Raw genomic sequence first — 12,199 nt, 5'->3', positions numbered from 1 at the left:
ATTAAATGACAGGTAAATAACGTGAAAACTGGTTTCTTTTTTGGGTTCATTCTGCTGAGGTAAACCAGAGTGTAGCCTTTGTGTAGTTTATTATTAAAAATGAAAGTGGGACTCACCAAAAACTGACTGTTGCTACCAAGAGGGTGGTCATCTTTTACTTTTACTGCTAATTTACAAACTTTAATGCAAAAAGTTTGTATGCTTTTTTTATCCTTGGTACTGTTATGGTTTATATCCTGTCTCTGCAACTAAGTGTCCTGCTGGATTGATTACTTCAGACAGGTGTGCCTGCAGCCACTGTATCAGTGCCGAACTCACACCTGCAGATCTCTTAGATCTCCAGTGTCTTCCCCTGCCATGCGTTCCTGAGCATAAATCATGGCTATGAGTCGAAATAAATCTCCCGAGCAGCAGGCCTCGTCGTCGTCTCTTTAATTTGGGACTCTTAGGCGGTCAGCTAACTCTTCAGAACCCAACAAGTTTTATACTGGCCCAGATTTGCGAAGATAGATGCTAAGTTGATGAACGTGCAATATTTTGTTTGAAGTGTCAGCTGGTGGTCACCCTGAAAGGCTGCATGAGAGATCACACCACATACCGAAGGGTCAAAGGTTCAAGATTCCCTTCTCTACATGCCGACCCAAGCCTTCCCTGTCTTGAATCTGTTGTCAGGATCTTTTAAAGGAAAAAAACTGTCACAGGTACAAGTCATTGTGTTTTATTTCTGTAGTCTGAACAGGCCTGGATTCCGGTGCAGATACTTGGTGCGATGCCCAACCAGCCTCCCAAACCGTCCTTCATGTCCATGTTCATCCTGGAGGTGGACCAGTTCATCCTCACTCCGCTCTCCACCGCCACGTTAGACGCTGAAGACGAGGAAACTCCCAAACAGCTTCTGGTTTTCAACATCACCAAACCCCCCGCTGACGGCTTCATTACCCATCTGTCTGATCACACTCGACCAATCTCCTCCTTCACATGGCTCGACCTCAACGACATGCTCATCGGGTATCAACCTCCAAACTCCTCACATACACAACGCAGGAATTACGAGGTGCACTTCAACTTTTTTATACTTGAACATTTTGTAACAATAGTTTGGTGTTGTCAGTGTTTCTGTAAATCTTTGTTATCTTTTCATGCAGGTGGAAGTTCAAGCTCATGACTTCTTCTTTGAGAGTAGCCAATCAATGACAGTTCACATGTCTGTAAGGAACGCAGACACCAACGCACCCAGAGTGTCCTGGAACATGGGTGAGCCAAACTACAAATACTAAAACCTTTTGAATTTACATTAAAGGAAGTAGAAACTTCATGTAAAATAAAACTCAAAACTAAACTTAATTTAGCAATTATCACTCACAGTAAAAATGCGATATGTCCAAACACATTTGCGCAGTTTCATGGAGCTTTTAAGCCTCATTTAGCTCAAAGTTGTTTTGGTTAAACGCATATTTAGCCAATTTTTTGTTTAGTCTCACCATTGTCATCAACCTTTCTTTAATCAGCAGCAGGAAACATAAAGCTTTAGGGAAGAAAGAACAACTTTGTTGATGAAGGAAGACAAACTCTTACATGATTAGGCTTTAGATGTTATTCCAACGAGTTGGTGGGGACCAAAGGGAGCTAAAAGTAGAGTAAAACTTGACATATTAATTAAGTAGAAAAACAAACTGAGCATAGCGTTAGTTCAGGCCGGTCCTGAAGTCATGTCGGCCCACAGAACATCAGCTGATCTTAACACTATCAGCTGACATCTACACACAAATCCAATCAGCAGATGATAAAATGTGTGTTCTATTTAAACTGCTTCAGCCTGCCTTCTCTTCCTGCTTCCCCTCCTCCACTCAGCTCCTCCTTTCTGCTGTGTCTGATTTTACCAGTGTCATATGATCCTCACTGATGCTTGCTCTGTTCTGTACCCCGGGGTCTTTGCTGCTGCTCTCCCTGCCTTTGCTTTTTAATGCATGTACATGAAAGAGAGGGGAGGTGTGCTCTCCCCGCCTCAGGCTTTGGCATTCCACGTATGCAGGTGGGAATAAAACTTAAATAGAGCTTATTGCATGCATTTTGACGAGAGTGGTCATGACTGAAACTAAAAGATGACTTTGTCTGAAAGATTAAATTCTCTCCATGTTTTATTTGAACACATTGTTGCTCCTCAAGTTGCTGATTGGACTGTAAACAATGAAGAACAGGGCAAAGGGAAGTCTCATCTGGAAGTCGTTTCTCGTTAAATGCTGGCTACACTGGAAACACATGGAAGTTTGCCTTTGTTCTCAGAAGCATGTTCTCTCATCAGATAATAAAACAAACGTTACCTCAGCTTTAAATCTCAGTTATACGCTGCAGGCTCATATGTATTCTGACTGATGCTCGCTGGCTCGGGTCTTTGCTGCTGCTCTCCCCGCCTTGGTTTCTCATATGCAGTATGCACATGAACAAAAGGGGAGGTGTGCTCTCCCCACCTCATGCTTTGGCACGTACCGCATACTTGGTTTATCAGTCTTTTCTGTGTCTCAAGGTCTCAGTCTGTTAGAGGGTCAGTCCCGGCCAATACTGTGGGAGCAGCTCCAGATTGTGGACAACGACAACCTGAATGCTGTCCGTCTCATCACTGTGGACGGTCTGCAGCATGGACGGCTCACTGTCAGAGGTAAAAACCAAAGAACTATCATCAACAAGGATGAAATGATCCAATACACCTGTAGAAGATCTGTGAAATCAGTGAAATCAGCACTTTAAGATGCATTCCAATTGAGTTAAGCAATGTCCACAATGTACAGTTTCTGTGCAGCTTTGTAGCTATTTCTAGTAATATCTGGTTTCAGCATGTAGAGTTTTCAATCATACTTACTACCAGTAGCTCAGCCTACACTAACCTTTATAGTTGTAAGGTATGCTCCCACTGCAACCAATGTGCTTCAAGTTGCACCACCCACCTCTTTGGGTCTCTTGTTTTGCACGCATCAAATCTGACTTTATATAACTGTTCCTTGTTGAACTCAGGTGGAAAGGGCTTCATGTTCACTGTGAAAGACATCAAAGATGGCGTGGTCCGCTACCACCACGACGACAGCGACTCCACCAAGGACTTCATCGTCTTGCGGATCACCGACGGCCCCCACCAGACCCGACACAAGTTCCCCATCAAGATCCTTCCGAAAGACGACAGCCCTCCGTTCCTGATCACCAACATGCTGCTGGAGGTGTCTGAGGGTCAGATGGCCCTGCTGAGGGGTTCCACCCTGCAGGCCTCCGACATGGACTCCAGCGACGACTACATCCTCTACAACATCACCCGCCCCCCACAGGCTGGAGAGGTCATGAAGATGCCTGGACCAGGACTCACAGGTTGGAAGAGTCACTTTATTGTTTCGTTATATTCCTCCTGGAGTTTGTTTCCACTGGATCACGTGATGTCTCTGATGGTTTCAAGGTTACCCTGTCGGACACTTCCTGCAGAGAGACCTGTCACAGTCCATGGTTTATTATCGTCACCTGGGGAATGAGGTGTTTGATGACTCCTTTGAGGTGGTACTGTCAGATTTTCATGACCCTCCAAACCTGTCAGAACCTCAGGTGAGTAAAAATAACACAACACTGAGATCATTCAAGAAGTTTGGGAGATGTTTTAAGACATTTAGGGAACTCCCTTTAAGCTATATGCTAAATCTGTGCAGTCGACAAACTATCAGAACAAGCAGAGCAACTGTGAGCACAAGCATGGACAGTTAAAGTGCAAGGGCAGGGTTTGCAGGGAAACATTACAAAATGAGTAGTTGACTTTCAAAGCTCTCAAAGAGGATGAAATCACAGTAAATTTTCCGGTACAGGTTGTGGTGGTTCACATAGAACCAGTTCCAGATCAACCACCTAAAGAGGTTCCCGGTTCCAGTCGCTGCCTGCTGATCAAAGAAACAGAAGTGGTCCATATAACTCGACAACAGCTCCACTTTGTAGACCAGGAGTCTCCGGACAGTGAGCTCACGTATACGGTCACTACCCCACCTTTCTACACCAACTCTCACAAGTAAATATGTCCTCACCTGCAGAAAACACAGAAGATTCTCAATAGTTGAAATATTCAGTCTGAATTATGTGCTGGTATTATCTTTATGAGCAGTAATCCAGACGCAGGGAGGTTGTTCTTGGTCGACAGCATCCCTAAATTCACGAAAGACTCCAATGCACCTGTGCTGAGGCTCTTCACACAGGTGAGTCTCTTAGTTTCCAACATCAAGAAATCATTTACTTTCCAAGATTAACACCTTTTTTTCTGTTTTCTACAGCATGCAGTAAACTTCATGAAAGTCGCCTACATGCCGCCCCTCATGGACATTGGTCCTTACCCTCAATACATCCAGTTTTTTCTGTCGGTAACGAACCACCTGGGCAAAACCGTGACTGGGATCTGCTTTAACATCACGCTGGTGCCAGTGGACAACCAGCCTCCACAGGTGAGAGGACACTGCTTTACTTATCATCTTTTTCTTGCTCTGTTGTGATGAACTATTCTGCCTTCAGGTGATGATCAACCTTCTGACTGTAGACGAAGGAGGGGAATCCTGGCTGGGCCCTGAACACCTGCTGCTCTCGGACGTGGACTCCATGGAGGAGAGTCTGCAGGTGGAGCTTCAGAAGGAGCCTCAATATGGAGCTCTGCAGCTGGGCGGCCTCACACTGAAACTAGGACAGGCGTTTACTGTGCAAGATCTGAGAAAGCTCAGAGTGAGGTCAGACATCCTGCTGTTACTGTTTCTTCTATAGACAAAAGTCTAAAAGCTAGACTAAAAAACAGAGTTTATCTGTTCACCCTGTTTGAAATAATTGACATGTGGTTGCAGCGAGCCCAGGTCCATAAGGGGGGCATCCCAGGCTCCACCCGTTCCAAACACCATGACATCGGCTTACTTTTAGTTAACACTTAAGTTAAATTAGATATTTTCTGAGATTAAAGATTTAGATAATCGAGTGAAATACACTTCAGTAGTCACAGAGATTACACATTTAAAGATTAGTGAGAAAAAGTCACATATTATCATGTTAGATATTAATGTTTCCTGATAATGGTTTTCCGTTCAGGTACACTCATGACGGCTCAGAAACCTTAGAGGACAACATTCATTTCACCGCAACAGATGGCACCAACTCTGCCAGTTTTGTCTTTCAAGTCAATGTAAGTACCTTATTTTTTCAGAATTGCTGAATTTAAGTGACTTAACACTCCTGTCAGATGTGAGGTAAAGACTGTTCAATTTAATGACTTTCGTATCACATCCAGGTGATGCCGATCAACGACCAGATCCCGGTGTTGGTTCCTGGCCTGAAACCAGTCCTCAGCTGTGCAGAGGGAGAGGACGTCATCATCACAGCTGAGTATATATACGCTACGGACGCAGACAGCGATAACAGCAGCCTCGCCTTCCTCATCGCCCGGCAGCCATATCACGGTGTCGTGCTACGAAGCGGTGTCATCATCGACCGCTTTATCCAGGCTGACATCACTGCGGGAATTGTCAGCTACAAACACACAGGTGGGCAGAGGAAAGAGTCACAGTAATCATTCAGAACATTTATACAAAACACCTGGATGTTTCAGACTCTATGTATAAATTAAATATCTTGGAGAGAGGATAACCAAACAGAGTCTTTTAAAGCTCTCAATTTGTTGTGTTTTCAGGTCTGGAGATTGGACTCACTCCTCGCCACGACACCATCACCTTTGTCATCTCTGACGGAGAAACAGAGAACTCTGGTCTTTGCTGCAGTGAAGGAAATCCCTCCAGGACCAGAGAAAAGACTCAGCTCAGAGAGAGTCTGCCTGTCTACGACCTCCAGATCACCGTGTTTCCAGTGGACAGTCAGCCCCCTTCTCTTACTGCAGGTGAGACAGTTCTAACTCAGTCAAACACACCTTCATGGTCTACCTCTGCAGGTTTGTCACATATTTTCACTTTATGAATCAGTGTATAGTCCACATGACAAGGATTTGTCCTCTCTGGATCTTTAGGAGACATTTACATGGTGGATGAGGGCGGGTCTGCTCCGATAACCACCTCCCATCTGAGGGTCTCTGATGTGGACTCGGTCCTGGACAAGCTGGTGGTCAGTCTCATTTCTCCACCTCAGTTTGGGTACATCGAAAATGTTCTGCCGAGTCCTGGCTTTGAGAAGAGCAACACAGGCATCAGCATAGGTGAGCATCATCAGCATCATGAGCAGTGAGGTTTTTATGGTCGTCATTTAAATGTGCTTCTCTGTTTACAGGCTGATTGTTTGTTTCTTATCGTTCGTATCTATAACTTAAACTGTGATGGCAGCTCGTGGGGCGAGCATTTTAATCCCAAAAATTTTTCTATTTGATAATAGACTATTTTGTATAGCATTGTATCGCATCATAATGTATCGTATCATATTGTATCGCATCGTATTGTAATGTATCATAATGTATCGTAGTGTATCGAATTGTTTCATATTGTATCATATTCTACTAAATTGTAATGTAACATATCATATCATATCATATTGTGTAGTGTCGTGTCGTGTCGATCTACTGAATTGTATTGTTTTGTATTGTATTGTGTCGTGTCAAATTGTTTCGTGTCTTGCTGTATCGTATCCAATCCAATCCAATCATTTCTGTCATATATTTTTGTATCGTAAAGTACTGCATTGTGCACTGTATCATGTCGTATGCTATCGGGTTGTGCTGTATCGGGTCACATCATATTGTATCGCACTGCGTCATATTGCATCAAATAGCGCTGCATCGCATTGTATCGTATAGAATTGTATCGCATAGAATGGTACTGTATCGCACTGCATCGTGCTGCACTGTATCGTAAAGTATGGTATTGTATCATATCGTATCGTATCTAATATATCGTACTGTATTGTATTGAGTTGTATCGTCTCGTATCATACTGTAACTTATCATATCGTATTGATATGGGAAAGTGTGGTATCATACTGTATCGTATCGTACTGCATCATATCATACAGTATTGTATTGTATCATATTGTATCCTACTGTATTGTATCGTGTTGCGCCATATCATATTGTAACATAACGTATCGTATTGGATTGGTATGGTATGGTGAGGTATCATACTGTATCATATGGTATCACATTTTATTAAGTTGCAAATCGTATCGGCATGGTATTGTATTGTCTGGTACAGTGTCTTATGGCATCCTACTGTTTGGTATCAAATGGTATTGTATGGTATGGTATGGTAATGTATCATACTGTATCATATGGTATCACATTGTATAATATTATATCGTACTCTATCATATTGTGTTGTATTGTGTCGTTTACATGTCGTAATGTGTCGTGTCATATCCTATCTTCTCGAATTGTGTCTTACCTTGCGTTTTCCAATTACGTCTTATTGTGTCGTATTATATCGTATTGTATTTTAATTATCTTACCTCATCATATTGTATAATATCAGTTTTCGTAAATACTCAATGTAATATTAAAATGTTTGTCTGAACTCTATATTTCCAGCTTCCTTCTCGTACAAAGACATCATGGACGGTCATGTGAACTACGTCCAGTCCAGACACCAGAGGATGGAGCCCACAGCTGACCAGTTCATGCTCAGCGTGTCTGATGGCAAACACAGCTCTGCCCACGTCCCCTTCTACATCATCATTAACCCGACAAACGACGAGATCCCGGAGTTTGAGGCCCGCAACATCACTGTGAGTTTTTATATCTACTGAATCCATGTACTGAAGACCAAATGAAAATCAGAACCGGCTCAGTATTTACTGATGTTTGTCTGTGTGGAGGTTCGAGAGGGAGAAATGAAGCAGTTGGACCTGTCTGTGTTACGTGCGATGGATCTGGATGTTCCTCAGGACATCCTGCTCTTCAGCGTGGCCAGACCCCCGCAGCACGGCAGCATCATCAGCCACAGCAGAGAGAAGATGGTTCACAAGAGGCGGGAGTCCAATCCTCCAGTCGCTGTGGACGACTTCACGATGACAGATCTGTCAAATGGTACTTTAGACATGTCAGTGTTATACTGCCGGATATTTGACCCTTGAGTTATACTAACACATGTTAAAGAAAGTAAATTGATTATAAATAGATCCTTTCATATGCATAACAGCTTACATAGACTATATATAAAACCTGCATTCTGTTTAGTGACCAGTAGGGGGCAACCACACCTGCAAAAATAAGTTCTTAAAGCCTGCAACAAAATTAGGCTTTATCCTCTCAGTAAGCATTGTCCTCATGAGTTTATGGTCTCAATCTCTAGTTTCAATTCTTCTTCAACACAGCATGATGTTCACTGAATAAATGATGTCCTTATTTAGAGTCCCAGAGAGCAAGAAGCAGGGGAGGAGTTAAGGGACTGACGCCTTAAGCTTTGACTTCTGCAAAATAGCTGGCAGGTCAGCAAAGGAAATGTTCAAGGAAGAGATTGAAAATGGCAAAGATAAAAGAACTGCAAGCTATAAATGTGAAATAATTAGACCAGTTTAATAAAGTTAGATGCTTAAAATGTGCTATTCTTCAACTTCAAATTTTTCATCCCTGAAAGTGAATCTGTTTTGCAGCAGGATTAAGACCAGAATACTTTACTGTTCTACAATTCTACAATTTCATTTAGCAGACACTTTTGTCCAAAGCGACGTACAACACAAGCAAGAATTTAGACTGGAGGGAAAAACCTTAGTAAGTGCGACAAAGTGCTTCAAGTTGATTGGCCACAAGTTCTGCCAGATGAAGTGACAGTTTTTTTTTTGTTTGTTATCATATATTTATCGTTCAATATTGCACAGCATTCAATATTCAGTGCTGTATATTCAATAAGAGCTGGGTTTAGACCTTCTGATTCATTCTACCCCTGAGGAAAAAGAGGAGAAGGGCCAGGTTAAGTCTGCAGCTGGAGCTTGAACTACAGAACACATCTCAGATAATAAGAGATGATTGAACGTGATTTATAAAGCCACAGTTAAACACTTTAAAGCAGACTTGATCCTGACTCTGTTGAGCGGCTCACTGGAACATGAGATCCTGTTTGAAGCTGATCCTGGATCAGCGTTTCATGAGCTCCTCTGTGAGCTCAGAGCCGTGCGCAGTCATGCATTAAAGATCAGACTGAGCACAGATATGAAGACAGTCCTGTATGTTCAGCTTCAACATGGCTGCAATCTGAGCTGCTTCCTGTGTGAATACTTGCAGAAAACACAGGCACACAGACTCAAATAATATTAAAATGCATTAATATGAGAGTACATTGAGCGACAGGCGGCTGAGAGTGTTTAAAACCATCATTAAAAACAAAAGGTAGACCCTGGTCAGGCTCGAAGATCAGCGCCCCAAAGAGAGAAATCCAGAGAACTGACACATTAAGTTCACTTGTGCTGTGTATAAACAATTAATATGGTATTCAATTTACAATTTGATATCAATATTGGAAATGCACATTTGGTGCCCCTTTGGTGACCATGAGTTAAAGAGCACAATGGAAGAGTTGGGATTGATGAGAAAGGTATTATGTTGAATTATTTGGACCCATGAGTGACAAAGTTGCACAAACATGCAGATTTGCAGGAAGACATTAGAACTGTGTAGCTGATATGCACAAATGGATGATGTTTAAACACAAGGTTTCTTTTCTTAAAATCAAAGGAAACAGTTGCTGTGCTGTGCCTTACATGGCTTTAACGTTAACGTTTTCCCCCTCAGGTATGGATCTGATGTACCTGCACGATGACTCTGAGCACATGGACGACAGCTTCACCATCCAGCTAACAGACGGCAGACATCAGCTCCACAGACAGGTGATGGTTAAAGTTCAGCCGGTCAACGACGAGGAGCCCAGAGTCATCAGGTAAAATCAACATCACTTCCTGTTTATCGTCATGTTTATGAATGTGGAGAGAACGTTCTTCTTCTGCTGTCATTTAGGAACAACGGGCTGGAGGTGGAGCCTGGAGAGGCCCGGCTCGTATCCAGTGTTGTTCTGTCTGCAGAGGACAGAGACACTCCTTCCTCAGAGGTTATGTACGTGTTTGAGAGTGTTCCTGCACAAGGACTACTACAGCTGAAGGTTGGTGGAGTGCTACAGAATTTAAAGAATGCACTAAAGGTGCTTTTTGACCACAGGAACTTTCCCCAGGAACTAGGGACCTTTTGAGGAACTATATGCTTTTTGACAGCAGGAACCAGGGTCTAAATCTAGTTCCTGGGTAGCTAATCTCCCCAGAAAAGTCCCTGCTCAGGGGGAAAGTTCATTCCAGAGGTTCAGGAACTTTTGGGGGGTGGGGCCTGCAATGCGGAACTTTTCTGATTGGTAGAGTACCCTCAGTGTTTTTATTTCACCCTCCTGTTTCGCTCAGGAAGGTCAGAGCTGGGTGACCCTGACAGCCGGCAGAAACTGCACCCAGGAGATGGTGGATATGAACCTGCTGCGCTTCATGCACACAGGCCTGCACGGAGCGGACACACAGGACTTCTTTGTTTTCTACCTGTTTGACGGAAAGAATCGATCACCTCTGCAACACTTTCACATCTCGGTCAAAGATCTGGAAAAAGGTACAGGTTATTCCTTTGAGATTCTTCATTAGACAGGCTTGGATCGATTATAACCTGATGTGGTTCCAGTTTTAAAGCCTCCTCTGTGTTTCGTTTCAGGGAACATTGCCATCTTTGTGAAGCCGGTGAGTGTGAACCGAGGAGATCGGGTCGTTCTCACCACAGATGCTCTGTTAGCCACGGACAGAACAGACAAACCAGAGGAGCTCCTGTACGTCGTCACACACCCTCCTGCTCACGGACACATCGAGTACATCAAACACCCCGGGCTGACCATCTCCACCTTCAGTCAGATGGACGTAGCAGCTAACCTGGTGGCTTACGTTCACGACAACAGAGCGAGCACTCCCACAGAAACCTTTCAGTGAGTGTCGCAGCCATCATAAAGATTATTATTATTTACTCTCAAAATATATGTTAGATCTCGGATCAGGTTTTTGCTTTGACAAACACCCTGAAGGTACATCCATACTATACTTTTCATGCCTGTGACATAAACAAAGCATAGATACTAAGCTAGCACAGACCTGAATGTGTAATTTTTCTGTGTATATTGGCCAAGGCTGTCAAGGTCACGCAAAACATGAAAAATAGTTTCAAAAATGTTCTCAGCCCATCAAAGCTCGAGTACTTCAGTTCACATCTCTGTGTTTTGTGTGTTTCTGCAGGTTTGTTGTGAGTAACGGTAAGACAACAAAAAACGGAACCTTTGAGATCATGGTGGAGATGGTGGACCGCGTGCTGCCGTCTCTGACCTCAAACAAAGGCCTGTCCGTCCCACAAGGATCCTCCATGATCCTTAGTCCAGACTGTCTGGCTTTATCTGACCCTGACACTCCTCCCAGAGACCTGACCTTCGTCCTCCTGCAGCCTCCGCAGTACGGTGGCCTGATTTTAGGAGGAAGAGCTCTGACTGATGGATCAAACTTCACCCAGAGAGACTTACAGGAGCTGGAGGTGACGTATAAACACGATGGAGGGGCGGCACAGATCGACAGATTCGCCTTCTCGGCCTCTGACAGCAGCAGACGAGGCTTCCTGCTGGACGGGCGGTTACAGACAACACCTGTGTTCTTTACTATTCAGGTAGGCTGTTCATTTATGGAGGAGTCAAACTCCCAGAGAAACGTCAGCTGGTACATAGAGCTGAGAAGGTTATATTATGCTCTGGTGATTTCATGAAGCTTTGAAGTAGCCTCAGTGTCATCGCCAGCTCCTCCCATAGTCGTCCTTCAGTTTTACGAGTTGTCTGTATTTGTCACAAGACCGAGGTGTGCCTGCCTCTTGTTCAATGAGAGCTGGGAGCGAGAGTGTATCTACATATCTATATATATAGTCCTCTCTTTTATGATAAAACTATCTTTGATTCCAGATCAAGCCTCTGGATAAGTCGCCTCCGGAGGTTGTGAAGCTGCTTCCTCTCTGGAAAGCTGAGCTCTTAGACGACGGGCGATATGGGATCTTTCTGTCGTCTCATGAGCTGAAGGCCGAAGACAGAGACAGCAGAGACGACGAGCTGATCTTCAGCATCACTCGACAGCCGTACTTTGGTTATCTAGAAAACATCACTACAGGTTAGACAAGGGAAATATTCAGTTTGGTTCAGTTTAAAAGTTTGTTTTTAAATGTGTAAAT

General features: G+C 43.6%; 1 protein-coding gene across 1 annotated transcript in view; it reads left to right on the top strand.

Annotated features, from left to right (window-relative positions):
• The window catches only part of frem1a (Fras1 related extracellular matrix 1a), a 31,849-nt gene that overhangs the window by 12,818 nt on the left and 6,832 nt on the right, over positions 1 to 12,199 (top strand). Inside the window, exons 6-26 of the mRNA XM_034677017.1 lie at positions 731 to 1,054; positions 1,146 to 1,254; positions 2,525 to 2,656; positions 3,010 to 3,354; positions 3,440 to 3,582; positions 3,837 to 4,033; positions 4,127 to 4,217; positions 4,293 to 4,460; positions 4,528 to 4,736; positions 5,086 to 5,179; positions 5,285 to 5,537; positions 5,684 to 5,887; positions 6,014 to 6,199; positions 7,517 to 7,713; positions 7,804 to 8,014; positions 9,716 to 9,860; positions 9,938 to 10,079; positions 10,369 to 10,564; positions 10,664 to 10,928; positions 11,233 to 11,650; positions 11,937 to 12,138. Of these exons, the coding sequence (XP_034532908.1) occupies positions 731 to 1,054; positions 1,146 to 1,254; positions 2,525 to 2,656; positions 3,010 to 3,354; positions 3,440 to 3,582; positions 3,837 to 4,033; positions 4,127 to 4,217; positions 4,293 to 4,460; positions 4,528 to 4,736; positions 5,086 to 5,179; positions 5,285 to 5,537; positions 5,684 to 5,887; positions 6,014 to 6,199; positions 7,517 to 7,713; positions 7,804 to 8,014; positions 9,716 to 9,860; positions 9,938 to 10,079; positions 10,369 to 10,564; positions 10,664 to 10,928; positions 11,233 to 11,650; positions 11,937 to 12,138 (4,231 nt within the window). The remainder of the gene's footprint in view (positions 1 to 730; positions 1,055 to 1,145; positions 1,255 to 2,524; positions 2,657 to 3,009; positions 3,355 to 3,439; positions 3,583 to 3,836; positions 4,034 to 4,126; positions 4,218 to 4,292; positions 4,461 to 4,527; positions 4,737 to 5,085; positions 5,180 to 5,284; positions 5,538 to 5,683; positions 5,888 to 6,013; positions 6,200 to 7,516; positions 7,714 to 7,803; positions 8,015 to 9,715; positions 9,861 to 9,937; positions 10,080 to 10,368; positions 10,565 to 10,663; positions 10,929 to 11,232; positions 11,651 to 11,936; positions 12,139 to 12,199) is intronic.

This window comes from Notolabrus celidotus, chromosome 23, assembly GCF_009762535.1.
Source record: "Notolabrus celidotus isolate fNotCel1 chromosome 23, fNotCel1.pri, whole genome shotgun sequence".
Lineage (NCBI taxonomy): Eukaryota > Metazoa > Chordata > Actinopteri > Labriformes > Labridae > Notolabrus > Notolabrus celidotus.
Note: the sequence above shows the minus strand (reverse complement) of the source record. Positions and strands in the feature narration are given on the sequence as shown.